We start from the raw sequence: 27,180 nt of genomic DNA on the forward strand, positions 1-27,180 counted from the left end.
TTTTTAACCACAAGTAAGCACTCATGCTGAAAAATTATGATTCAATTCAGCAAGTATATATTTAAGCTGTGATTATCATTAGTGATACCAGGCCCATTCACATATGAAATATGTTGTATTATTATGAGAGACTATCATAAGACAGTAGAGGACTAAGTACCAAAATGCTGTAAGAGTTCTGTTGGAATCTAGGAAAGGGAGAGAATAATTGTGCGCTTTGTCATTATTAACTCCCAGAAGAGCGTTGGCATAAATGGTACCATCCAATCATAATTGGATGCACAGCATTCTGGGAGCAAGCCAAAAGTTCAGCATAAATAGGAATGTGGAAAAGTCATGGATGTATAATAATGAAGTCCAAGAGGGAGTAGCAAGCCCAAGTCTAATTCTGGGCAGATATCAGTAGTATGTAAGGGAAGTTAAAAATCTATGACTGGGCTCTCTGAACCCCAGAACTATACTGACAAGTAGGACTGAATGATTACTCATTAAGTATTTGGGGCAGATGAGAGGGGGGCAGAAGAGATTAACCAAAATTTCGTGCCTACATTTTTGGGATAATAATGGTATCAAAAATAAAAGAATTTGTGCAGTAGAAGGGAGGATGGGCTCAGGCTTTAGACACTCTGAATTTTTTTTATTGGAAGTATAGTTGATTTACAATGTTGTGTTAGTTTCAGGTGTACAGCACAGCGATTCAGATGAAAACATATATATATATATTCATTTTCAAACTCTTTTCCCTTATAGGTTATTACAAAATATTTATAGTTCCCTGTGCTATACAGTAAGTCCGTGTTGTTTACCTATTCTATACACAGTAGTGAGTATATGTTAATCCCAAACTCCTAATTTATCCCTCCCCCTCTTTCCCCTTTGGTAACCATAAATTTGTTTTCTATGTCTGTGGGTCTATTTCTGGTTTGTAAATAAGTTCATTTGTATCTTTTTTTTAGATTCCACATATAAGCAATATTATATGATATTTATCTTTGTCTAGCTTACTTCACTTAGTATGATAATCTCTAGGTCCATCCATGTTTCTGCAAATGGCAATGTTTCATTTTTTATAGCTAATATTCCATTGTATATTCCATTCCATATATATATATTGTGTGTATATATATATATATACACTACATCTTTATCCATTCATCTTAAACACTCTGAATTTAAGGTGAAGGCAGACTGTCTACAGAAAGCCAGTTTTTTATGTTGGCTATAGTTGACTGGGGTCAACCTTTGACTTATCTACTTGTTATTTTTCAGATGGCCCTTCTGAATTTCTTCATCCCTGAAGAAAAGTCATACTCTGAAGAGGAGAGTAGGCGTGTTCACCGCAATAAAAGAAGCAAAAGCAGTGAAGGAGCAGATGGTAAGTCTATTTGGGTGATCCTTTATCACATATCAGTTGATAGTACCATTCTGAGAACTACCTTTTCAAGTGTACTTCACCATCTCCTATATTTTCCACAGACGCAAGGTCACAGAAGGTTTTTCCAGCTTAACCTACCTAACCTACTCTTTTGACATAGAATTGACTATACAAGTATCCTGTCTCCTCCAACCCCAGTACCTTTAGTCCTTTCACAGTATGTCTGATAACCATGGTAGCATTTGTACCTCTCAAGATCACCCTCCATAAGGACTTCATCTCTCCTGGGGACATCCTATATCTACTAAGGCCACCAAGAGGATTCAGTCTTATTCTTGGAATTGACAGAGTATTGTGCCATGGTGGCACTTACATGATATGTTAAATCCAATGATAATTATGTCACTGTTGGTGTCAGCTACCATGCCTCTAGAACTCATCTGTAAGTTCCTTGAGGGCAGGGATTCATTTCTCTTTGTGAAGCTCCAGAATCTAACCTAGTATCTAGCAAATTGTTGGTGTTTGTAATGTAAGTTGGTAATGTTGATTGCCCCTTCAGCTAGGTTATGATGTGCCATGAAAACCATCCCTATTGAAGGTGAAACAGATTTGAGTTAACTAGCAATGCATTTTGTGGGGCATAACAAAATGTTGAGCTAGCTCCTGGGCAGGGTCTTTGAATCGCTCTATTTTAACATCATTCTGTCAATTGACAGAATGCTACCTCTTTAGAGTAGGAGTTTGTAGAATGCATAGCTATGGGCTGTTGTAAAGCCATCTGGATTCAAAGACAGCACGTGGCTGGCTAAATCTGCCAAAGATATATGTTCTGGAGGGTTACAAAGCAATATGACTTTATGAAGGTGAAAATGAGATTTTTTTAAAGCTGACATTTGTCAATGTAAGTAAGGGCCAGCGATGGAAGCAGTTCCAGACCGCATGAGCAATTGAAGCAATGGGGCCAGGACTTTGTCATTTGGGACAAAAAGAGGTAAAACTGGATGAAGTCTGAAAAAGAGCTCAGAAGAAGGACCTGTAATAAAGAAAAGAGAGTCAGAAATAAGTAGGCTGTTTTTAGTCAATGGAGGTGGCAGCAGCTTTGAGCCCTTCAATTGAGAAATGGACCAGCGGGGCCATTCTCTAGAGCAGATACTTTGCATACAATTCATGACCAAGTTCAAGCCTAGGAAATGTGGTCCTTGAAGTAATAGGCACTCATTATTCATATACTGCTTGCTGCCAGTTTCCTGGAAGTCTTCAGAAAGCTATGTAGAAACTGAAAACTGAGAATCAAGGTCCCTTTCCTCTCCTTATCATCTTACTCTTTGATGCATGTAGGTCTTTCCACCTTTGACTCTTCCCCTGAACTATTCCCAGTACCACAAAATCTTTCATATTCCCTGATTGCTAAGGAAGAGAAAAGAGAGGTGGTAATAGCAATATCACCTTCTGTAGTGGGCATGGTCTTCCCTTCCTCTCCACGGGGGAGGTCTAATAGCTTCTAAAGTTTACGTCTTCATCTGGCCTTCCAAGTTTTCTCGTAAAGAAGGCAGCTTCCTCCTCTCTCCCAAACCACTTTATCTGGATCTGGCTACTAGCATCTCTGCTACTGATTTTCCTTACAGTGTTTATTCTGTTTTGATACAAAATAGTTTTTCCCTCTGTTGAAGGCCAAAGCCTCTCATTAATTTTTAGTACTTCTTATCTAATTTCCTCCTGGTCTGATACTCTTGTCAGTCACTAGACACTAGTCACTTTGTGCCGATGCCTAACTTCTCATGCAATCCCAGATATTTTATTTAAACAGTATAGCAGGGAGGAATCCAAGAGCCCCTTAGAGTTAGGAGAATAGAATGCTTGGGGGTTCTGGGATTTGATTAGATTTCCAGCCTTTCACCTGGGAGGCTATAGCACCATTTCTTTAGATGTGGTGGGTGCTCCAGTGATTTAGAGGGTGACAAGCCAATCCAAATCTCCTTTACTTTTGAACCATTCCTCTTACTCTGCTGAGTGTATGGTATATTTATTCAAAACATTCTTCAAATATTTACTGAGAAAATACAGCAGTTTCTATAATACTAGAATGAAAATGCCATAAGGATAATCGTGTTTATTTACTTTTACATCCTCATTGCCCAGGAAAGGACCTGGCACATAGTAGACCCTCAATAAATATTTCTTGTTGCCCTTAAAAAGCTTAACTTCCAGTGTAAAGAGACAGATAATAAACAAAATCAGTGGTGGTAAGTGTTGTGGAGAAAAATATACCAGGGCAAGAGGGAGAGAACGTGATGAAGTGTGCTGTAAGGTGATCAGGGAAGGTCCCTCTAATAAGGGAACATTTGAGAAGAGACCTGAATGAAATGAAAGTGTGAGCCATGTGAATATCTGGACCAGGGGCAGGGAAAGGAGGAGAGAAGAAGCAGTAAATACAAATGCTCTGAAGTAGAAGAATGCTTGATATGTTCCAGAAAGATCAGTGTGGCTGGGAGCAGAGTGAGCAAGAAGGAGAAGGAAGGAGATGAGATCAGAGGGGGAAGTCAAATTTAGAGCCTTGTTGTAGGCCAAGCTAAGGACTCTGACCTTCACCCTGCATGAGATGGGGAACCATTGGAGAATTTTGAGGAGAGGCGTGACAGGACCTGACTTATGTTGTAAGAGAATCCCTCTGGCTGCTGCAGGGAGAAAGGACAGAAGCAGAAAGATGTGTAGGGGAGTGTAACAATAACCCAGGCGAGAGACGATGGTAGTTTAGACCAGGATGGAGGCAATGGGGGTGGGTGGGGTGGAGTGGTCAGGTTGTGGACAGATCTTTGAAGGAATAGCTGACAGGATTTGGAGGTTCACTAGGTAAGGGGTATGAAAGAGAAAACCAAGGATGACCCCACAGTTTTGAACCTAAGGAACTAGACTAGTAGATTTGCCATTTCTGAGATGGAGAAACAGGAGAAGAGGAATGTAAAGGGGTGTAAAGAAGGAATCAAGAATTCAGTTAGGCATGCTAAGTTTGAGGTGTCTACTAGGCACCAAGTATATATGTTAAAGAGGCAGCTGGGTATATAAATCTACACCGTATATCAAGACAGTGTGTCTCAAGACAATGAGCTGACTCTGTTTTATAAGAATAAAGAACTTCTCATTGAAGAAGTGAGTCAATCTATAAACCATATGAACAGAGTAAGAGGTTGGATGGGATAGGTAAATCAGAGGGGGGTGAGTTAAGGCCAAAAAAAAAAAAGCCTATTAGGTGTTGTTTCTAAATCCACAAGTTACTTGATATATTATAATAAAAATTTAGCTATCCAGGGACTTCCCTGGTGGCGCAGTGGTTTAGAATCCGCCTGCCAATGCAGGGGACATGGTTTCGAGCCCGGGTCTGGGAAGATCCCACATGCCGTGGAGCAACTAAGCCCGTGTGCCACAACTACTGAGCCTGTGCTCTAGAGCCTGCGAGCCACAACTACTGAAGCCCGCGCACCTAGAGCCCATGCTCCCCAAAAAGAGAAGCCATCGCAATGAGAAGCCCGCACACCACAACGAAGAGTAGCCCCCGCTCACCACAACTAGAGAAAGCCCGTGCGCAGCAACGAAGACCCAACACAGCCAAAAATAAATTAATTAATTAATTTTTTTAAAAAAAATTTACCTATCCAGCTCAGGTTTGCATCACAAATATCAAAAAAAAAAAAAAAAGTCATTTACCTTGAACATTTAAGAGCCTGACAAGGATTTCAGGAAGAAAACATTTTTCAAAGGTCAAAAATAGAGATGAGGGGCATGGGGCGGTTAAAAAAAAAAAAAAAGATAAGTTTAAAAAGAGAGCAGGAAAATCAGTTCTAATTCCTTGTATAATTTTTTGATGTTACTATCCTTTAATTTCACTTCTCAAAACTTTATTTTATTGTCATTTAACAAGACTTCTAGGCACTACCAGCAGTATAAAGATGAATAAGACCCTCAGAGAAGCTTACGTTTTAAGGAGGGAGCAGATACATTTATTGGCAACAGGTAAAAATTAAGCAAAGGTAGGGTGGTGAAGCTGAGTCCTAGAGTTTTACCTTACACAGTACATAGAAGACACTCAAACATTTGTTAAATGAATAACCAAACAAGCAAATGGGCAGGGGGTGTAAGGAGTCTAGATTTTTTTCTGTCTAGGAACTATAGGCATTAAGCTTGATGATCTTCACTAATCCCTGTGGGAGAAAAAAAGTCTTAACAAATGGTTCATTCACACTTAGGAAAAGCAAGGGACGTCGGGATCCTTAGGAACCTGCATAGGTTCACCAAGAATAAATCAGACTGTTTTCCTGTTTTCACCAGACTACTAAACTAGTTGCTTAGGGGCATAACATAGACATAGTCTACCTTTTTTTAATTTATTTTTTATTGAGGTATAGTTGATTTACAATGTTGTGTTAGTTTCAGGTGTACAGCAAAGTGATCTAGTTTTATATATATGTGATATTTATACACATATATAAATAATACTTATACACACACACATATATATATATATATATATATATACTCTTTTGCAGATTCTTTTCCCATATAGGTTATTACACAATATTCAGTATAGTTCCCTGTGCTATACAGTAAGTGCTTGTTTTTTATCTATCTTATACATAGTAGTGTGTATATGTTACTCCCAAATTCCTAATTTATCCCTCCCCACACATTTCCCCTTTGGTAACCATAACACATAGTCGATCTTGCCTTAAAAAAATGTCAGTGGCTATATCCAGGTCATACCCAATCTTTCTGACCCACCATTCAAGAAATGATTGGATTCATCTCATTTTCTTCCTTTGGATTACTCTATAAATGAAGGCATTGACTAGGAAGCAGGAGTCCCAAACACAGGGTTAGTTTTCCTCCAGTATAAATCGTGGCACTTTATAACTTTAAGAAAATGCGTGAGATCTTTTTCTTTACTACATCTCTATCTTAAATTTACTGCTCCTGTTTTGAGTTGGCCAAAAGTAATTGATATCAGCTTTAAGTTCATTTTTGCTAATTATATGAGGCCTTTTGCATATTGTTGTTCTGCAAGGAAAGCACAATCCCTTTATTGAAGGTGTTGTGAGTCACGACAGTTCCAAAAATCTGTGCCAGGATTTCCTGCTGAGATCCATCTTTGTGATATGTTTCTGAAGTAATAATAGTTCTAGGTGGCTTGCTTAAACATCTCTTGCTGGGTACTCCAGAAATCTGCAGAATGTAATTTTCTAGTTAGAATGAAATGTAGAATATATTCAGAGGGTCAGGAGGTCTTAGAAGCAGATAACGTGAATCCAGAATTCCCACAGAGGTAGTGTCCATATTTTATAAATATTATTGTAAAACCATCTGTTCTCTTCCTGTAGGAGCATTTTCAGAAATCAAGCACAATATTAATATCTCTCCATACCCACCATCCCCCCATATTTCTGTCCTAGTAAGAGAATAAAAATAAAAGTGCAGCATTGTGTAATAGAAAAGGTATTAGATTGAGTCACAATTTCTGGATCCTGATCCTGATGTTACTGCCACCTTATCAGGCATGTGACCTTAGAGTAGTGACATCCCTCTGAGCCTTAGTTTCCTTAGCTATAAATGGGAATAATTAGGCTTGCTTACCTCATGCAGTCATTGTAATAATCAAAAGTGTTAATGTATGCAAAAGCTTCAGAAATTAACAGCTATTAGTAAATTCTCTCTGGAAAATGAACATAGTAGCATGGTCTCCGAGGCATTTTAGGCACTCATATTCATTAATTTATGAATAACCACTCTAATGTCTACAGAGGTACTCTCTTTCAGACAGACTGTCCTTTTTTGTACTCACTGATACTATCGAAGCCCATAGAAAGAAGACTCCAAGCCTCAAGTTATGGCCTACCTCATCACAAGAAATGATCACATCTGTACACTTCCATGTCACTCTCTTACTCTGGCTGGCTGGCTGTGTATATGTGTCTCTTTTTTCAGTATCTCTTCTTTGTAGTTTTCTTTACCTTTGGACAGATCAAGAAAAACTTAGTATTCATTTTTGGTATTATAAAAGAGTAAAGGGAAAAAACAAATAAGATTGAAATATATCCTTTGTCCTTCGTTTCTTAAAAATAATAATGGAATAAGAATTAGCCAGCATTAAGTTGATACAGATGAAAATGAAAGACTATGATCTCAAAGAAACAGACTTCTGCCTATACAGATATTAACTAGAGTTAAGAAGTGCCCTCATTCTAGTACGGCTCTTGTATTTACTGCTTTTTAGTGAGCCATCACTGTGCTACTATCAAATGAGAGAGATGAAAATCGTTTTGAGAACAGATAGAGTGTCAGGGACTTGTTCACAAGACAAAATTAAAGGTTTTGAAGGTTTACCATGTGTGTAGACTTGAAGAGGATTGTTGATTTCAGCTGTACAGTCCCCAAGGTTGCCTACTGGTCATGGAAGCCAACAGCTTAAGTACCCACAGCACAACACTCTGGAAAGTGGCTTTATATCAAATAAGATATTAAGTAAGCTAAAACGTCTTAGCTTGCTCATACTCCAAAATGCATTTTAAAGTTATATTTTCATTCGTGGAACTAGCCTTGCAGTAAATTATCTCAACAGGCTTTCACCACTGACGCTCGGTTAACAATCAGTTTTAGAATACTAACTACTCGTAAGACGTTGTATCAGGCTCTGTAGTTGGTGCAGCTACCAAACTCCTGTCCTTAGCATTGAAGTCCTAAAGTGAACTGGGTATAGAGGTTAGTTAAAGATTAGGCTGCTTAAAAATATTTATGAGACATTTTTACTTACCAAAATAATACATACTCATTATAACAAACATAAGCAATATAGCATCATGTAAGGTAAAGTGTGAACATGCCCCACTAGAAAAATGCTGTAAAGGTAAGATATCTTTGAGGAATATCTTACTTGCCTAAAGGAGGTCACAGGTCCAGCTGACCTGAAGTTCTCGAAAGGTACTTCTGGTCCTCCTCACTCTCTCTTAAATTCCTTCTAGTTATTTGTTTCTCAATATTAGAAAAAATAACGAAATCTAGGCCAGGAGACCAGGATTCTAGTCCCAACTCTGCCATTAGTAGTTATACTAGTAATGACCTTCAAGTCTTTACTTCTCACATCTTAGCTTTTTCTAAAGGTTAGACTAGAATCACTGATTTTCAACTCAGGTTTAAGAGATTCAACATTATCTAAGGAGTTCGTTCAAGGTATACACACCCCTGGAAATTCTGACCACTGCACCCCATTAAGAAGATGACTGTTACTGATGAGATTATATCATATCCTTCAGATATGTTAGAGAAAGAAAAGATGTTGAACTCCTAGAATAGACGGTCTAATTGTTATAATTTGCTCCTAACTATTCCTGATTTCTATAATATAATGATAATAGCTAGGGTTGTTTTAACCAATTAGATGATGTCTGGATGATTAAATACTCAGGGTTTCAGTTTGGATGGTCAAATGGTCATTAGCGTCCATGAAAAGGCTCAGTAAGGATTAAGAGCACACATTTGGTTTCAAGAAGATGTGTAGGCAGAAGACTCCTGTTGGCTCTGTAGTATAGTACTCATGCAAACTCACGTTACTCTAGATTTTACCCCTTGACCTGCAGGGCCTCTTCTGTCTCACAGGTGAGGAACTACTACAACTTCCTTTTTGTTCATTTATTCATTTAATAAGTGTTTATTAAGTACCAACTAGTTATTGGATATATGTTTATTGATCACTGTTTAGAACGCTAGAGACCCACTGGTGAACAGAATAAGACCCTACCCTCATCAAACTCACAGGTGGATGTTTTTGTATAGTATAGTAAGTGGTATAATAGGATAAGCAAAGGGTACTTGGGATACATCAGCATCTGATCTAGACCCAGGAGATCTGTGAAGGTCTCCTAATGGGGGTAATATCTGAGCTGCAACCTGACCAATGCTAAAGAGTTACCCTAGTGAAGATTTGAGGGAAGGGTAAACCAGGCAGAGAGAACGTACATGTTGGAAGGCTTAGAGTAAAGGGGAGCTTGGCTCATTTGAGGAACCAAAAGAAGTTAGTACGGTTAGTGTAGATTTCTAAAGGAGAAGTGATAATAAATGAGCTCTCCAACAGGGGCCAAATCATGCAGGGCCTTGGCATCCATTTTATAGAACATAGAAACTATCCTAAAGACAATGGGCAAGCACAGGATCAGTGTCAAGAATAGATCATATCTACAAAACAGAAACAGACTCATAGACATAGAGATCAGGCTTGTGGTTGACAAGGGGCGGGGAGGGAGAAGGATGGACTGGGAGTTTGGGGTTGGTACACGCAAACTATTATATATAGGACGGATAAACAACAAGGTCCTACTGTATAGCACAGGGAACTATATTCAATATACTGTGATAAACCATACTGGAAAAGAATATAAAAAAAGAATGTCTATATATGTATAACTGAGTCACTTTGCTGTACAGCAGAGATTGGTACAACATTGGAAATCAACTATACTTCAATAAAATTTTTTTTAATTAAAAATAAAATAAAATAAATAAAATATGCTGATATGTCATTTTTCTACCCATAGCCCAAATACAATAGCAATAATTTTATAATGCAATAACATCCTATGCTAATTAGGTGGGGAAACCCATGTATTTGTGGAAAGAAAATAAATTGGGTGTTTTTCCAGCTTTATTGAAGTACAATTGTCAAATAAAAATTGTATATATTTAAGGTGTACAATGTGATTTTTTTTTGAAAATAACTTAGTTTTGTTTATTATAGAACATTATTATTCATGACTGTATCCTCAGCACAGGGTTGACACACAGTCGGTTCTCAAAAAATACTGTTTGTATAAACGAATGAGTAAAAAGAGATCATGTTCTTTTTTTTTAATTTAATTTTATTTCTTTTTATACAGCAGGTTCTTATTACTCATCAATTTTATACACATCAGTGTATACAGGTAAATCCCAATCGCCCAATTCATCACACCACCCCGCCCACCCCCCGCCGCTTTCCCCGCTTGGTGTCCATACGTTTGTTCTCTACATCAGTGTCTCAATTTATGCCTTGCAAACTGGTTCATCTGTACCATTTTTCTAGGTTCCACATATATGCGTTAATATACGATATTTGTTTTCCTCTTTCTGACTTACTTCACTCTGTATGACAGACTCTAGATCCATCCACGTCTCAACAAATGACCCAATTTCGTTCCTTTTTATGGCTGAGTAATATTCCATTGTATATATGTACTGCATCTTCTTTATCCATTCATCTGTCGATGGGCATTTAGGTTGCTTCCATGACCTGGCTATTGTAAGTAGTGCCGCAATGAACATTGGGGTGCATGTGTCTTTTTGAATTATGGTTTTCTCTGGGTATATGCCCAGTAGTGGGATTGCTGGGTCATATGGTAATTCTATTTTTAGTTTTTTAAGGAACCTCCATACTGTTCTCCATAGTGGCTGTATCAATTTACATTCCCACCAACAGTGCAAGAGGGTTCCCTTTTCTCCACACCCTCTGCAGCATTTATTGTTTGTAGATTTTCTGATGGTGCCCATTCTAACTGGTGTGAGGTGATACCTCATTGTAGTTTTCATTTGCATTTCTCTAATAATTAGTGATGTTGAGCAGCTTTTCATGTGCTTCTTGGCCATCTGTGTGTCTTCTTTGGAGAAATGTCTATTTAGGTCTTCTGCCCATTTTTGGATTGGGTTGTTTGTTTCTTTAATATTGAGCTGCATGAGCTGTTTATATATTTTGGAGATTAATCCTTTGTCCATTGATTCATTTGCAAATATTTTCTCCCATTCTGAGGGTTGTCTTTTCGTCTTGTTTATGGTTTCCTTTGCTGTGCAAAAGCTTTGAAGTTTCATTACGTCCCATTTGTTTATTTTTGTTTTTATTTCCATTACTCTAGGAGGTGGATCAAAAAAGATCTTGCTGTGATTTATGTCAAAGAGTGTTCTTCCTATGTTTTCCTCTAAGAGTTTTATAGTGTCCAGTCTTACATTTAGGTCTCTAATCCATTTTGCATTTATTTTTTGTGTATGGTGTTACGGAGTGTTCTAATTTCATTCTTTTGCATGTAGCTGTCCAGTTTTCCCATCACCACGTATTGAAGAGGCTGTCTTTTCTCCATTGTATATCCTTGCCTCCTTTGTCATAGATTAGTTGACCATAGGTGCGTGAGTTTATCTCTGGGCTTTCTATCTTGTTCCATTGATCTATGTTTCTGTTTTTGTGCCAGTACCATATTGTCTTGATTACTGTAGCTTTGTAGTATAGTCTGAAGTCAGGGAGCCTGATTCTTCCAGCTCCCTGTTTTTCCCTCAAGACTGCTTTGGCTATTCGGGGTCTTTTGTGTCTCCATGCAAATTTTAAGATTTTTTGTTCTAGTTCTGTAAAAAATGCCATTGGTAATTTGATAGGGATTGCATTGAATCTGTAATCCAAGAACATGGTACATCTCTCCATCTGTTGGTATCATCTTTAATTTCTTTCATCAGTGTCTTATAGTTTTCTGCATACAGGTCTTTTGTCTCCCTAGGTAGGTTTATTCCTAGGTATTTTATTTGTTTTGTTGCAATGGTAAATGGGAGTTTTTCCTTAATTCCTCTTTTAGATTTTTCATCATTAGTGTATAGGAATGCAAGAGATGTCTGTGCATTAATTTTGTATCCTGCAACTTTACCAATTTAATTGATTAGCTCTAGTAGTTTTCTGGTGGCATCTTTAGGACTCTCTATGTATAGTATCATGTCATCTGCAAACAGTGACAGTTTTACTTCTTCTTTTCCAATTTGGATTCCTTTTATTTGTTTTCCTTCTCTGATTGCCGTGGCTAGGACTTCCAAAACTATGTTGAATAATAGTGGTGAGAGTGGACATCCTTGTCTCGTTCCTGATCTTAGAGGAAATGCTTTCAGTTTTTCACCATTGAGAATGATGTTTGCTGTGGGTTTGTTGTATATGGCCTTTATTATGTTGAGGTAGGTTCCCTCTATGCCCGCTTTCTGTAGAGTTTTTATCATAAATGGATGTTGAATTTTGTCAAAAGCTTTTTCTGCATCTATTGAGATGATCATATGGATTTTATTCTTCAATTTGTTAATATGGTGTATCACATTGATTGATTTGTGTATATTGAAGAATGCTTGCATCCCTCGGATAAATCCCACTTGATCATGGTGTATGATCCTTTTAATGTGTTGTTGGATTCTGTTTGCTAGTATTTTGTTGAGGATTTTTGCATCTATATTCATCAGTGATATTGGTCTGTAATTTTCTTTTTTTTGTAGTATCTTTGTCTGGTTTTGGTATCAGTGTGATGGTGGCCTCATAGAATGAGTTTGGGAGTGTTCTTCCTCTGCAAATTTTTGGAAGAGTTTGAGAAGGATGGGTGTTAACTCTTCTCTAAATGTTTGATAGAATTCACCTTTGAAGCCATCTGGTCTTGGACTTTTGTTTGTTGGAAGATTTTTAATCACAGTTTCAATTTCATTACTTGTGATTGGTCTGTTCATATTTTCTATTTCTTCCTGGTTCAGTCTTGGAAGGTTATACCTTTCTAAGAATTTGTCCATTTCTTCCAGGTTGTCCATTTTATTGGCATAGAGTTGCTTGTAGTAGTCTATTAGGATGCTTTGTATTTCTGCGGTGTCTGTTGTAACTTCTTCTTTTTCATTTCTAATTTTATTGATTTGAGTCCTCTCCCTCTTTTTTTGATGAGTCTGGCTAATGGTTTATCAATTTTGCTTATCTTCTCAAAGAAACAGCTTTTAGTTTTATTGACCTTTGCTATTGTTTTCTTTTTTTCTATTTCATTTATTTCTGCTCTGATCTTCATGATTTCTTTCCTTCTGCTAACTTTGGGTTTTGTTTGTTCTTCTTTCTCTGGTTCCTTCAGGTGTAAGGTTAGATTGTTTCTTTGAGATTTTTTTTCTTTCTTGAGGTAGGCTTGTATAGCTATAAACTTCCCTCTTAGAACTGCTATTGCTGCATCCCATAGGTTTTGGATCGTCGTGTTTTCATTGTCATTTGTCTCTAGGTATTTTTTGATTTCCTCTTTGATTTCTTCAGTGATCTCTTGGTTATTTAGTAACGTATTGTTTAGCTTCCATGTGTTTGTGTTTTTTACGTTTTTTTCCCTGTAATTCATTTCTAATCTCATAGCGTTGTGGTCAGAAAAGATGCTTGATATGATTTCAATTTTCTTAAATTTACTGAGGCTTGATTTGTGACCCAAGATGTGATCTATCCTGGAGAATGTTCCGTGTGCACTTGAGAAGAAAGTGTAATCTGCTGTTTTTGGATGGAATGTCCTATAAATATCAATTAAATCAATCTGGTCTATTGTGTCATTTAAAGCTTCTGTTTCCTTATTTATTTTCATTTTGGATGATCTGTCCATTGGTGTGAGTGAGGTGCTAAAATCCCCCACTATTATTGTGTTACTGTCGATTTCCTCTTTTATAGCTGTTAGCAGTTGCCTTATATACTGAGGTGCTCCTATGTTGGGTGCATATATATTTGTAATTGTTATATCTTCTTCTTGGATTGATCCCTTGATCATTATGTAGTGTCCTTCCTTGTCTCTTGTAACATTCTTTATTTTAAAGTCTATTTTATCTGATATGAGTATAGCTACTCCAGCTTTCTTTTGATTTCCATTTGCATGGAATATCTTTTTCCATCCCCTCACTTTCAGTCTGTATGTGTCCCTAGGTCTGAAGTGGGTCTCTTGTAGACAGCATATATATGGGTCTTGTTTTTGTATCCATTCAGCAAGCCTGTGTCTTTTGGTTGGAGCATTCAATCCATCCACGTTTAAGGTAATTATCGATATGTATGTTCCTATGACCATTTTCTTAATTGTTTTGGGTTTGTTGTTGTAGGTCCTTTTCTTCTCTTGTGTTTCCCACTTAGAGAAGTTCCTTTAGCATTTGTTGTAGAGCTGGTTTGGTGGTGCTGAATTCTCTTAGCTTTTGCTTGTCTGTAAACCTTTTGATTTCTCCGTCGAATCTGAATGAGATCCTTGCCGGGTAGAGTAATCTTGGTTGTAGGTTCTTCCCTTTCATCACTTTAAGTATATCATGCCACTCCTTTCTGGCTTGTAGAGTTTCTGCTGAGAAATCAGCTGTTATCCTTATGGGAGTTCCCTTGTATGTTATTTGTCGTTTTTCCCTTGCTGCTTTCAATAATTTTTCTTTGTCTTTAATTTTTGCCAATTTGATTACTATGTGTCTCAGCGTGTTTCTCCTTAGGTTTATCCTGTATGGGACTCGCTGTGCTTCCTGGACTTGGGTGGCTATTTCCTTTCCCATGTTAGGGAAGTTTTCGACTATAATCTCTTCAAATATTTTCTCTGGTCCTTTCTCTCTCTCTTCTCCTTCTGGGACCCCTATAATGCATATGTCATTGCGTTTAATGTTGTCCCAGAGGTCTCTTAGGTTGTCTTCATTTCTTTTCATTCTTTTTTTTTTATTCTGTTCCACAGCAGTGAATTCCACCATTCTGTCTTCCAGGTCACTTATCCGTTTTTCTGGCTCAGTTATTCTGCTATTGATTCCTTCTAGTGTAGTTTTCATTTCAGTTATTGTATTGTTCATCTCTGTTTGTTTGTTCTTTAATTCTTCTAGGTCTTTGTTAAACATTTCTTGCATCTTCTCGATCTTTGCCTCCATTCTTTTTCCGAGGTCCTGGATCATCTTCACTATCATTTTTCTGAATTCTTTTTCTGGAAGGTTGCCTATCTCCACTTTATTTATTTGTTCTTCTGGGGTTTTATCTTGTTCCTTCCTCTGGTGCATAGCCCTCTGCCTTTTCATCTTGTCTATCTTTCTGTGAATGTGGTTTTTGTTCCACAGGCTGCCAGATTGTAGTTCTTCTTGCTTCTGCTGTCTGCCCTCTGGTGGATGAGGCTATCTAAGAGGCTTGTGTAAGTTTCCTGATGTGAGGGACTGGTGGTGGTAGAGCTGACTGTTGCTCTGGTGGGCAGAGCTCAGTAAAACTTTAATCTGCTTGACTGTCAATGGGTGGGGCTGGGTTCTCTCCTTGTTGGTTGTTTAGTTAGTTCTTCTTGTTTCTGCTGTCTGCCCTCTATGATGTGATATTTTGATATACATATACATTGTGAAATAGTTACCACAATCAAGCTAATTAACATTTCCATCACCTGACATAGTTCCCCTTTTTTTTTTGTAGTGAGAACACCTAGTCTCTTAGCAAATTTCAAGTATAGAATACAGTATTGTTAACTATAGTCACCATGCTATGCATTCGATCTCCAGAACTTACTCACCTGCATAACTGAATCTTTGTACCATTTGATCAACACCCCCCCACCACCATTTCCTCTACCCCGCAGCTCCTGGCAACCATCTCCACTGTGTGTGTGTGTGTGTTTATCACATTTTCTTTCTTCATTCATCTGTTGATGGATACTTACATTGTTTCCATATCTTGGCTATTGTGAATAATGCTGCAATGAATATGAGAGTGCAGATATCTCTTTAAGATACTAATTTCATTTCCTTTGTATATACACCCAGAAGTTGGATTGCTGGATCATATGGCATTTCTATTTTTAATTTTTGAAGAACCTCCATTCTGTTTTGCATAATGGCTATACTGATTTACATTCCTGTCAACAATGTACAAGTGGTCCCTTTTCTCCACACCCTCATCAACACTTGTTGTCTCTTGTCCTTTGGATAATAGCCATCCTAACAGATATGAGGTGACATCTCATTGTGCTTTTTGACTTACATGTCCTTGATAATTAGTAATGTTGAGCATTTTCTCATATATCAGTTAGCTATTTGTATGTCTTCATTAGAAAACCATCTATTCAGATCCTGTGCCCATATTTTAATCAGGTATGTATGTATGTATGTATGTATGTGTGTATGTATGTATGTATTTGCTATTGGGTTGTTTGAATTTCGTACATATTTTGGATACTAACCCCTTATCAGATACGTGGTTTGCAAATATTTTCTCCCATTCTATAGGTGGTGTCTTCACTCTGTTGATTGTTTCCTTTTTTGTGCAGAAGATTTTAGTGTGATGCTATCCCACTTGTCTTGTTTTTGTTGCCTGTGGGTTTTTTTAAAATAAATTTATTTTATTTATTTATTTTTGGCTTCATTGGGTCTTCGTTGCTGTGCACGGGCTTCTCATTGCAGTGGCTTCCCTTGTTGCAGAGCACAGGCTCTAGGTGCATGGGCTTCAGTAGTTGTAGCACGCGGGCTCAGTAGATGTGCCTCATGGGCTCTAGAGTGCAGGCTCAGTAGTTGTGGCACATGGGCTTAGTTGCTCCACAGCATGTGGGATCTTCCCGGAATAGGGCTCGCACCCTTGTCCCCTGCATTGGCAGGTGGATTCTTAACCACTGCGCCACTAGGGAAGCCCTGCCTGTGGTTTTGAGGTCATATCCAAAAAATCATTGCTCAGAGCAATGTCAAGAAGTTTTTCCCCTGTATTTTCTTCTAGTAGTTTTACAATTCCAGGTCTGTATTTAAGTCTTTAATCCAGTTTGAGGGGTTTGTTGTATACGCTATGAGATAAGGGTCCAATTTCATTCTTCTGCATGTGATATCCAGTTTTCCCAGCACCACTTATTGAAGAGACTATTCTTTCTCCCTCTGTGCTCTTGGCACCCTTGTCAAAAATCAGTAGCCCATAAATGCATGGATTTATTTCCAAGCTCTCTATTCTGTTCCATTGATCTATATGCCTGCTTTTTTGCCAGGCCCATACTGTTTTGATTACTATAACTTTGTAATGTATTTTGAAATCAGTACATGTAATGCCTCCAGCTTTGTTCTTTTTGCTTAAGATTGCTTGGGCTATTTGGGGTCTTTTGTGGTTCCATATAAATTTTATGATTGTTTTTTCTATTTCTGTGGAAAATGTCATTGGAGTTTTGATAGGGATTGTATGGAATCTAAAAATGGATTTGGGTAATATGGACATTTTAACAATACCAGTTCTTCTAATCCATTTTTTGTGTGTCTTTTTCAATTTCTTTCATCAGTGTTTTGCACTTTTTAATGTACAGCTATTTCACTTCCTTGGCTAAATTTATCCCTAAGTATTTCATTCTTTTTGATGCTGTTGTAAATGGGATCTTTGTCTTGATTTCTTTTTTTGGATAATTCCTTGTTAGTGTGTAGAAACACAATTGATTTTTGTATGTTGATTTTGTATCCTGCAACTTTACTGAACTCGTTTATTATTTCTAACAGGTTTTTGGTGGAGTCTAAGGTTTTCTATATATAGGAACATACCATCTGCAAACAGAATCAATTTTTCTTTTTTCTTTCCAATTTGGATGCCTTTTATTTCTTTTTCTTGCCTAATTGCTCTGACTATAGGACTTCAAGTACTGTGTTGAGAATGGGCATCCTATCTTGTTCCTGATCTTAGAGGAAAGGCTTTCAACTTTTCACTGTTAAATATGATTTTAGCTGTGGGCTTGTTGTATATGGCCCTTATTAAGTTGAGATGCATTCCTTCTATACCTAATTTGTGACGAGTTTTTTTATCAGAAAAGATGTTGAATTTTGTCAAATGCTTTCTGCATCTTTTGAGATGATCATATGATTTTTATCTTTCATTCTGTTAATGTGATGTATCACATTTGAGAATATAAGTTTTTTCACCCATTTTTGGATATTAATCCAACTTTCTAGTAAAATTAAACATTAGAATACCTTTGATACAGTTTTGGGAATTTATCCTACATGTATAACAATACCACTACATAGGTCAAATATATATAAGGATGTTTATTATAGCACTGTTTTAGTGGCAAAAGAGGGATAACCCTAATCTCTATGAATAAGGAAATGGTTGATTGACTAAATTGTGACATAGCCATAATATTGAATATTATACAGCTATTAAAAGGAATGAATTAGAGTTTTATAGATGGATCTGAAAGAATAGGCATATTCTTTTGCTGCAAGTTTCAGAGTAATGTGTATAATACTATCACATTTCCATTGAAAAGGGAAAGATTTTTACCATATGACCCAGCAATCCCACTACTGGGCATATATCCTGAGAAAACCATAGGTCAAAAAGATACATGCACCACAATGTTCATTGCAGCACCATTTACAATAGCCAGGACATGGAAGCAACCTAAATGTACATCGACAGATGAATGGATGAAGAAGATGTGGCACATATATACAATGGAATATTACTCAGCCATAAAAAGGAACGATGTTGAGTTATTTGTAATGAGGTGGATGGACCTAGAGTCTGTCATACAGAGTGAAGTAAGTCAGAAGGAGAAAAACAAATACCATATGCTAATGCACATATATGGAATCTAAAAAAAAACGGTACTGATGAACCTAGTAGCAGAGCAGGAATAAAGACACAGATGTAGAGAACAGACTTGAGGACACAGGGAGGGAGGGGAAGCTGGGACAAAGTGAGAGAGTAGCATTGAAGTATATACACTACCAAATGTAAAATGGATGGCTAGTGGGCCATCAGCAAGGAGATCAGCTCAATGCTTTGTGTCGACCTAGAGGGGTGGGATAGGGAGGGTGGGAGGGAAGCTCAAAAGGGAGGGGATATGGTGATATATGTATACATATAGCTGATTCACTTTGTTGTGCAGCAGAAACTAACACAACGTTGTAAAGCAATTATATTCCAATAAAGATGTAAAAAAAGAGACAGAAAGATTTTTAAACCCTAAGAATGTTTATAGCTATATAGTTATAGCTATAGATATATAGATAATTATGTAGAAACAGTGGTGGGAAGCAGAGGCACCGAGTGAATTAATGATTACCTCAGGTAGAAGGAGGTTGGATAAGAAAGCGAGAACTGTTTAGTGATTCTTTGTACAGTTCTGAATTGTTTGACTTGTTACAGTAAGCATGTGCTACTGTAATTTATTTTTTAAATGTAACAGGAAAAATTGTATAAAATGGGGAGAAAAATGGACTGGAAAGGGCATGAGGGAGACAAAGAAGGCAGTTAGAAGGCTGCTGCAATGATACACATAAGAGATGACGGTGGCTAGATTAACGTAGCTGCAATGGAGACTGACGTAGACAGATTTAGTTAGTAGGTAGAAAAAATTAAGACTGGTGATTTGATTGAGGGGAGAAAAAGAGGAGCCAAGGAAGCCACCCAGGTTTCTGGCAAGGTGCTGTACTATTTACTGAGATAATGATCCGAGTAGGAAAATGTGTGGTTTTAGACAGGTTAAGTGTCAGGTACCTATGGGCAATTCAAGAGGAGAAAACCTATAAACAGTTGGAGATATGTATCTGAAGCTCAGGAAAAATATCTGGACTGGAAATATAGATATGGAGATCATTAGCTATGTTAAGACTCTCTCAGTTACAAGTGACAGATAGCTGGCCTAAACTGGATTAAGGGGTTTTTTTGGTTTTTTGTTTTGTTTTGTTTTGTTTTGTTTTAAAGAGGGCATAGGATTTATTGGCCCATTTCTAACTATAAAGTCTCTGACAAAGTTGGCTTAAAACATGGCTGAATCTTGGAGCTCAAATGATGTCATCAGGACTTTCTCAGTTCTGCTTCCCTTTATATTGGCCTTATTCTTCAGGCAGGTTCTCCCTATAGGTGGCAGAAATAGCTACTAGCAGCTCTAGGCTTACATTTTACCAATTAAGCAAGCCTAATGGAAGAAGTGTGTCTCGTCCATCCATTGAATTCAGTAAGAAGTTTGTTGTTGGCAACACTGGTCAGGGCAGTTTGAGTAAAGTAATAGGGACAGAAGGACTGAGAATCAAGTCACAAGAGTAAGTAGAAAATAGCAAATATAAATGAAAGGGAGGGAGAGAATAGCTAGAGATTCATTAACCATCTACTATGTGCAAGGCACTGTATTATATTACACCCAGGGATACACAAATGGGTAAGATAAGGTTCCTTAGTCCTGGAAGCACATTGTTTTCATAAGAGAGAATCTTATAAATACTTTCCAGAGGTGGTAAGTACTTATATGGAGGTGTGATAAGATTACAGTGGAAGCACAGAGGAAGGGGCCACAGAATGGCCAAATATATTAAATACATCTCCAAGGAGAAGTGCACAATGGCTGGCACATACTAGGCATGTATATATGAATGAATGAAGTGACATTTGAATTGGATTTTGGAGGATGAATGAGACTTTGATGAAGAAAAGTAGAGGGTACATTTCTGACAAAGGAAACAGCAAGTGAAAAGCTAACCAATCCCCTAGGATTTTTGGCTCTCCTCTTGGCTTAGGAAACCTGATATGTAACATAGGAGACTTGAAGGAAGGACTGAGGGAAGCCAGAACCTTTGGGCAGAGAAAGTGTGACTAGAGCCCAGAACCACCTCAGGGCTTTCCAATGCTCACTCAAGCATTTGATCCATGGTATTTTAATCCCAAATTACTTTGACATCTTACCCATCTCACTACATCTCTCCCTTACCCTCCATACACTTGAGAAGTAAATATTAGCAAGGCAAATATAATTCTTCCTTGTTTACTAAAGGTAACGACATGTATGATTGTTCTTAACTTTGGTAGCAGTTTTAATTTTCCTGATCTTCTACTTACTAATCTCTGGTGCAAAGTAGCACCATTTAGACCCTCAGTGTAATTTAGAAACAGTGACTGATCCTACTGTCTTTCTTGTTGAGGACTTCAAACTGACTGAGAAGACATAGATCCTATGCCATTAACATGTACAGAAATTTAGTGAAAGCTATTTTTGAAATGGTGAAGTACCAAGGATGCTTTGCTGTGGGCTTATGAATCTTAGCTGCATTTTACCACTGCTTCCAGTATACACCCCCTTTAATGAACTTAGTACTGTGGTGCATTAGGTCAGTTGCTTAGGGTCTAGCCTCACTGCAGTTCTATATACCCCAACTCGGGGGTCTAACCAATCTGTGCTATTTGTCAAGTGGTGTACTAGGAAGAAGGTGACTTTGTGCAGATCTATTCTCCCTATAGCAAAACAACTCATGGGCCTGGCCTGCTGCCAGAAAGTTAGTAGTGTCATCTTTATAAATGAAATTCAGCTCATCATTATCTTACATTATGCCAGAAGAGCGGGAAGAAGATTGACTTGGTAATTCACTATGTTTTGATCCTAATCTGTTTAGAAATATGATTTCTTAAAAAGGAAGTGGAAAAAGAATGTGTTTCTCATGATAGCTTCATGGTATCTGCTGAGAGGATGTTCAGTTATTGTAAATACAGCAATTTGATTCTCTCCTCGAATTTCAGATATGTTTCATCACTCTTTAAAAAAAAACTACGCTGAAATGATCAAATTTTAAAGTATGAATTGCATGCTTCCAAAGATGAAATTTTATATTTCAGGTCACACATTTAAATCTCTATTTTGTTCAAAAGAAGCAACAAATTTCTTACCGGAGTCATAAAGTCATTGATCCATATAGCACATTATCTTTACAAGTCATCTCCAAAGCTCTTTAAAAGCACATGTTTACATTGTCACCTATTTAAAGGAGAAGGGTGTATATTTGTGGTACAAATATTTTATCTCAGAGGTTGTTTTCAAGTTTCAGTTCAGCAGTTTGAATATAATCTGTTCTTCCTACCCCCTAGCATAGTATGCAAAATCCAGAAGCTATCAGAAACAAAACCCAAACGTAGTACAGTAAAGCTCCAGGTGCCTGGAAGAAATCATACATACAAGAAAGAAAAACTCTGTTGATATCAAGATTCAACCTTTCTGACCCTTGGTTTCTCTCTCTCAGATAGCTTGGGGTAAGGAAAGAGCATAGAATTTAAAGCCACATAGACCTGATTTAAATTTAAAATCACAGAGACCTAATTTCAAATTCTAGCTCTACTACTTTTAGCTTTGTGGCCTTGGTCAAGTCATATAACCTATTAAAGGAAGTAATAATACTTCCTTTAATGCTAAAAGGACTAGAGATAAAGTAAAATGCCTAACTCAATGCTGGCACTTACAGATGCTCAATAGTTAGTAATTATTAGTATCAACTATAAAATGAGAATAGTACTAATCCATCTATTTCTCAGGTTTTGGGTAGAAAAATGAGAATTCTTTTTCTCAAATATCACAATCTCTTACCACTTTTATAGTTGAGAAAAGAAGCTATCCTGTTTATTTCACAGGATTGTGATGATCAAAGAGATAATATATGCTAAAGCACTTAGAAAAATATAAAGCTGTGTTAAAGATTCAAGTAGAGTATTTATTTTAAATAAGGTTTGTCTTAAGAGTTCTCTCTTTCTTCTCCCACCAATGAATTAAGAATTAAAGAATTAAAAATTGGATATCACAAGCTGCTATTACTACTGATAGTTTAAGTTTCATCTGCTTTTGTCCATCTTGGAGAAATATACACAATGTGAGTTTAGTAAACAAAATATAATTATTCTCAATATATCCTGATAAGTCAGAACTCTTTTATTTAGCAACCTCCAAAATCCAGAACACAACCTAAAACCCCAAACGGAGAGAGAATGAAACCCAATGATCTGGGAACAAAATCTCAATCCACTGAGGCCTCTTACTCTACACCTGTGAGAGAAGGGTGGCAACAACCTCACTAAGCCTTTTGGTTTAGTGTTGTATATAAAATAAAGGTTACTTACTGATGTACTGAGTTTAGTTGTCTGATGACCAATGAGAATGGGAAAAGGGGTCTACCAGATGTGAGAAAACTGATACCCTAAGAAGGCACAGTTAGAAGCATAAAGAAAATAAGAATTCTAAAAACAGAATAACCAGAAAAGTGAAGTCACTTGGGACTATTAATGTAGGGGTTCAAACTTCCCTGTATGCCTTGGTAAGACACTGAGCACCTCACTGTATGGTCCAGTAGGGGATTTTCATAGTGATGCTTATCCTGTAATAGACAACTCTATCTAACATGACAAGACAGGGAAGTCTCAAAATATATTAGAAAGATTTCTGCCAGATCTCAAAGTTTGCTGTCAGTGGAGTAAGCTTTAGTTACCCAGAAAACTCACTTCTGTGGAACCTCTTATGTGGTGCCAAGTAAGTGAGGTGTTCACTGTGCATGAAGTTGCCAAGTGAGGACTGTATAGCATTGTAATTTAAAAGAAATCTGAAGGACAGTATTCAACCACCTCTACTAGCAGCCATCTTAAAGATTATATGTTCTAAAATATTTCATATGAGTTTTAAAAATCTTGAATAACAACCAAATATGCTAAACATAAAAAAATGAACCAAGGCATAATTTAATAATTCCTGATGCAAGATATACATCAGAATCTTAGGACCTTAAGAATATCATTTATAAATATCAATTATTGGTCAAAACAACATGTAAATGTTAATGATTGGACTGAATCTGATCTGGACTGACGTCCTGAGCTCTGCACTTGCTAGTCCTCTAACTTGTAGCAAGTCAGCCTCCATGTCATTACACAGGATTGCTGTAAGGGTCAAACAAAATGATGTATATGCAGTTATTATATAAACTATACAGTGATGTACAGATATGAATTGTTACTTCTCATAAAAGTTGAACACATAAAACAACATAGTTTATAAGAGTTTATTGGTTTGGGGATTTCAAAGAAATAGGGAATTCCAAGAAAACGAAAGGTCTACTTATGCTTAGTATATCATATAACATTGGCATAGTGACAACCATAGCAGCAATGTAAGTGGTCTTACCTTTTTCACCAGATCTTGCTGGTTACAGCCTCTTGATTTTACTAAATCAATCCCCTTCCTGGACTACCTTCTTACTTCCTTGCTTCTAATCCTTATCCATCCTTTCAGGATCCAGTTCTAAAGTTTCATGGCTTTAATGAACCTCCAGCCAGATAGCTTTATCTTCTTAGTTTACATTCTTCCATGTACATGCTTGAAACACTTACATTTTCTAGATCTCTTTCATGTACTTCTCTCATCTTCCCAGCTAGATGATAAGTCACAAGAGGTTAGGGATTCCTTCTACCTCAGCATGGCAACTAGCTAGGACAAGCAAACAGTCAAGTAGTTAATGAATGTTTGCAGATTGAAAGAAAACATACTACAGGTCCATGCTAAAGCATTCCCCTCTTTGAATCGAGAAAACTGCATTAGAAAGATCTTAAGAGACAGGCAGTGGACAATGCACATGTCTGTGAAGCCACAGGAGTTGTATATAATAACAAATACTTGGTAAGTCATTGAGAGATTGAGGGAAGGAGTTGTTATAAAAATTTGTGTACATTGCCCAGAATTGCCCTTTGAAGAAGCTGTTTGTGCAGGAATAGAACTGGAAAGGACCCACAAGTTGCTCTCTCATGAACAATGTTCCATTCTCAAAGTTAAACAAAAATGAAGAAATAAAAATTACATTGTGTATATTTATTATTTCACCTTTCATTCACCAAATTAGATTACTTCTCTGACTGCTATGGTATATAGTGTGGCAGATCTTGACCTTTTATCAGCGTAATTCAGAGCTTGAATAGACATGCGAGACTCCCTTCCTGGGGTCCCTGGAGTTCTATGCATTTTTCTAGCATGCTGGCTATAACTAGGTTCCTTTCTTTCCTGCTCAAGAAGACCTATCAGAATGCAAATGAGAGTGGCACTATTACAGAAACACCATTAAATATATTCCAGTTTTTATTTAAGTAAATCATTACTTCAGTACTTAGTTAGCAGCAAAGCATTAGCAACACACTTTAATACCTCAGCTGTAGATCACTGGAGCAATAAAACAGTCCTTGGTTTTGTGTTTAGGGACCTGGGTTCAAGTTGCAGGTCTGCTACTTACTTGCTATGAAACTTTGTGAACATGCATATTAATCTTTCAGCCTCAGTTCCTATAAAGTGGCATAATGGTAATACCTACTTCACTGGGTTACTGCGAGGATTAAATATAGTGTGATTTGAAAAGCGCTTTTCAAAATGCAAAGCCCCGGGCAAATCTGAGTTCTGTATCCCCATATGCACCTGTGTAATTCCCCCTTTCTTCATCACCAGGCCCTTGGCTTAGGCCTTAAAGTTCCTACTGCTGTTTCTCATTCCTAACTTTATATAAATTCCTCAGCCCCTCTTCCTTCAGAATCAGTCCCTTGTAGCTGATCCAGCTACCAATCCCAGATTCATGTTTTTCCATTAGAACTAGCTATGCTAAGCCCTAACTCCTAGAGGTTATTTTTTACTGTGCTCATAGGGATGAATTTAATGCAGTCTAGGACAGAAAAACAACTCTATTTTAGAATTTTCCATCTTTCCCCCACTCTCAGAGAATACTTTCATATACACCAAAAGTCAAGTTTTTGTCTTACCCCGCCAGTACCTCCAGTATATACCTGCACATAGCCCAGTGCAGAAAGACAATTTAAGGGATGCAGAGGAAAGAGACTGACCACCAAGAACCGGACAAGGGTGGAGAGTTTGGGAGCACAAGACCCAAGTTCTCTAGATGTGTTGGCATTGCCAAAATTTGTATGGGAACCTTTATCAGTAGGGCCTGGCTTTACTCACTGCTACTGTTCAAAGCTTTAACTGCACATGGTGCAGCCCAGTAGAGCAAAGTAAGACTGGAAAACTAGAACCAGCTGCCACTCACAACATTTCTTGGGCCTCCACAAGCAAAGCCATCCCTACCAGTTGCTCTTCCTACTGGTTCTAACCCATACTGGAACTCCCTCTGGCTGATCTCTGTCTGCCTTCTCCCTTATCCGCTATATAGCTGTTTCATTTGGGTAAGAATTGTGAATTCCTAGATCTCTACCCAAAAGAAACTGTTACGTGTATACAATAGTAGATTTAGACAAGAATATGCAGACAAAAATGTAACAACCTAAATGCCCATCAACAGGATAGTGTATGGATAAACTGTGATATAGTTGTACAATGAAATATTAGACAACAGTCTAACCAATGAACTGTAGCAACACTTAGAGATATGAATGAATCTTACCAATGTATTTTAAGCTTATAAAAAGTAAGTCCCCTATGTTGAAGTTGTCACAAAAAACCTATATATGTTCTAGGTATATATCCGAAGGAAACGAAATCCCTATCTCGAAGAGATATCTGCACCCCCATATTCACAGCAGCACTGTTTACAATAGCCAAGACATAGAAACAACCTAAGTGTCCAGCAAGGGATGAATGGAAAAAGAAAATGTGGTGTATATATGTATGTGTATACAAACACACACACACACACACATATGTATATATAATGGAATATTATTCAGCCATAAAATAGAAGGAAATCTTGCCATTTGTAGCAGCATGGATTGACCTTGAGGGCATTATGCTAAGTGAAATAAGTCAGACAGAGAAAGACAAGTACTGTATAATCTCACTCATATTTGGAATCTAAGAAAACCAAATTCAAAGAAACAGAGAACAGATTGGCCAGAGGCCATGGCTAGGTAGTGGGGGAAATGGGTGAAAGTGGTCAAGAGGTACAAACTTCCAGTTACAAGGTAAATAAATCCTGGGAGTGTAATGCACAGCATAGTGACTATAGTTAACAATGTTGTGTTGTGTTGTGTATTTGAAAATTGCTAAGAGTGGATCTTAAAAGTTCTCATCACAAGAAGAAAAATTGTAATTGTGGAGATGGATGTTCACTAAACATTGTGGTAATTATTTCATACTTTATACATATATCAAATCATTGTGTTGTACACCTTAACTGAATACAATGTTATATGTCAATTATACCTCAATAAAACCGGAAAAAATTGAAAAACCCGTGTATGTATTAAATGCAATTAAGAAACAAGTCACCTTGGACCTATAATAATGACACACCTAATTGAATACTGAAAAAAA

The 27,180-nt window shown here is 37.3% G+C and overlaps 1 protein-coding gene across 3 annotated transcripts in view; it reads left to right on the plus strand.

Moving 5' to 3' along the window:
* EDA (ectodysplasin A) overlaps positions 1-27,180 on the plus strand; it is a 393,208-nt gene that overhangs the window by 287,222 nt on the left and 78,806 nt on the right. For all 3 annotated transcript variants that reach the window (XM_061178037.1, XM_061178038.1, XM_061178039.1), the window contains exon 2: positions 1,270-1,375. In XM_061178037.1, coding sequence (XP_061034020.1) covers positions 1,270-1,375 — 106 coding nt within the window. The remainder of the gene's footprint in view (positions 1-1,269; positions 1,376-27,180) is intronic.

The sequence above is a fragment of the Eubalaena glacialis genome, chromosome X, assembly GCF_028564815.1.
Source record: "Eubalaena glacialis isolate mEubGla1 chromosome X, mEubGla1.1.hap2.+ XY, whole genome shotgun sequence".
NCBI lineage: Eukaryota > Metazoa > Chordata > Mammalia > Artiodactyla > Balaenidae > Eubalaena > Eubalaena glacialis.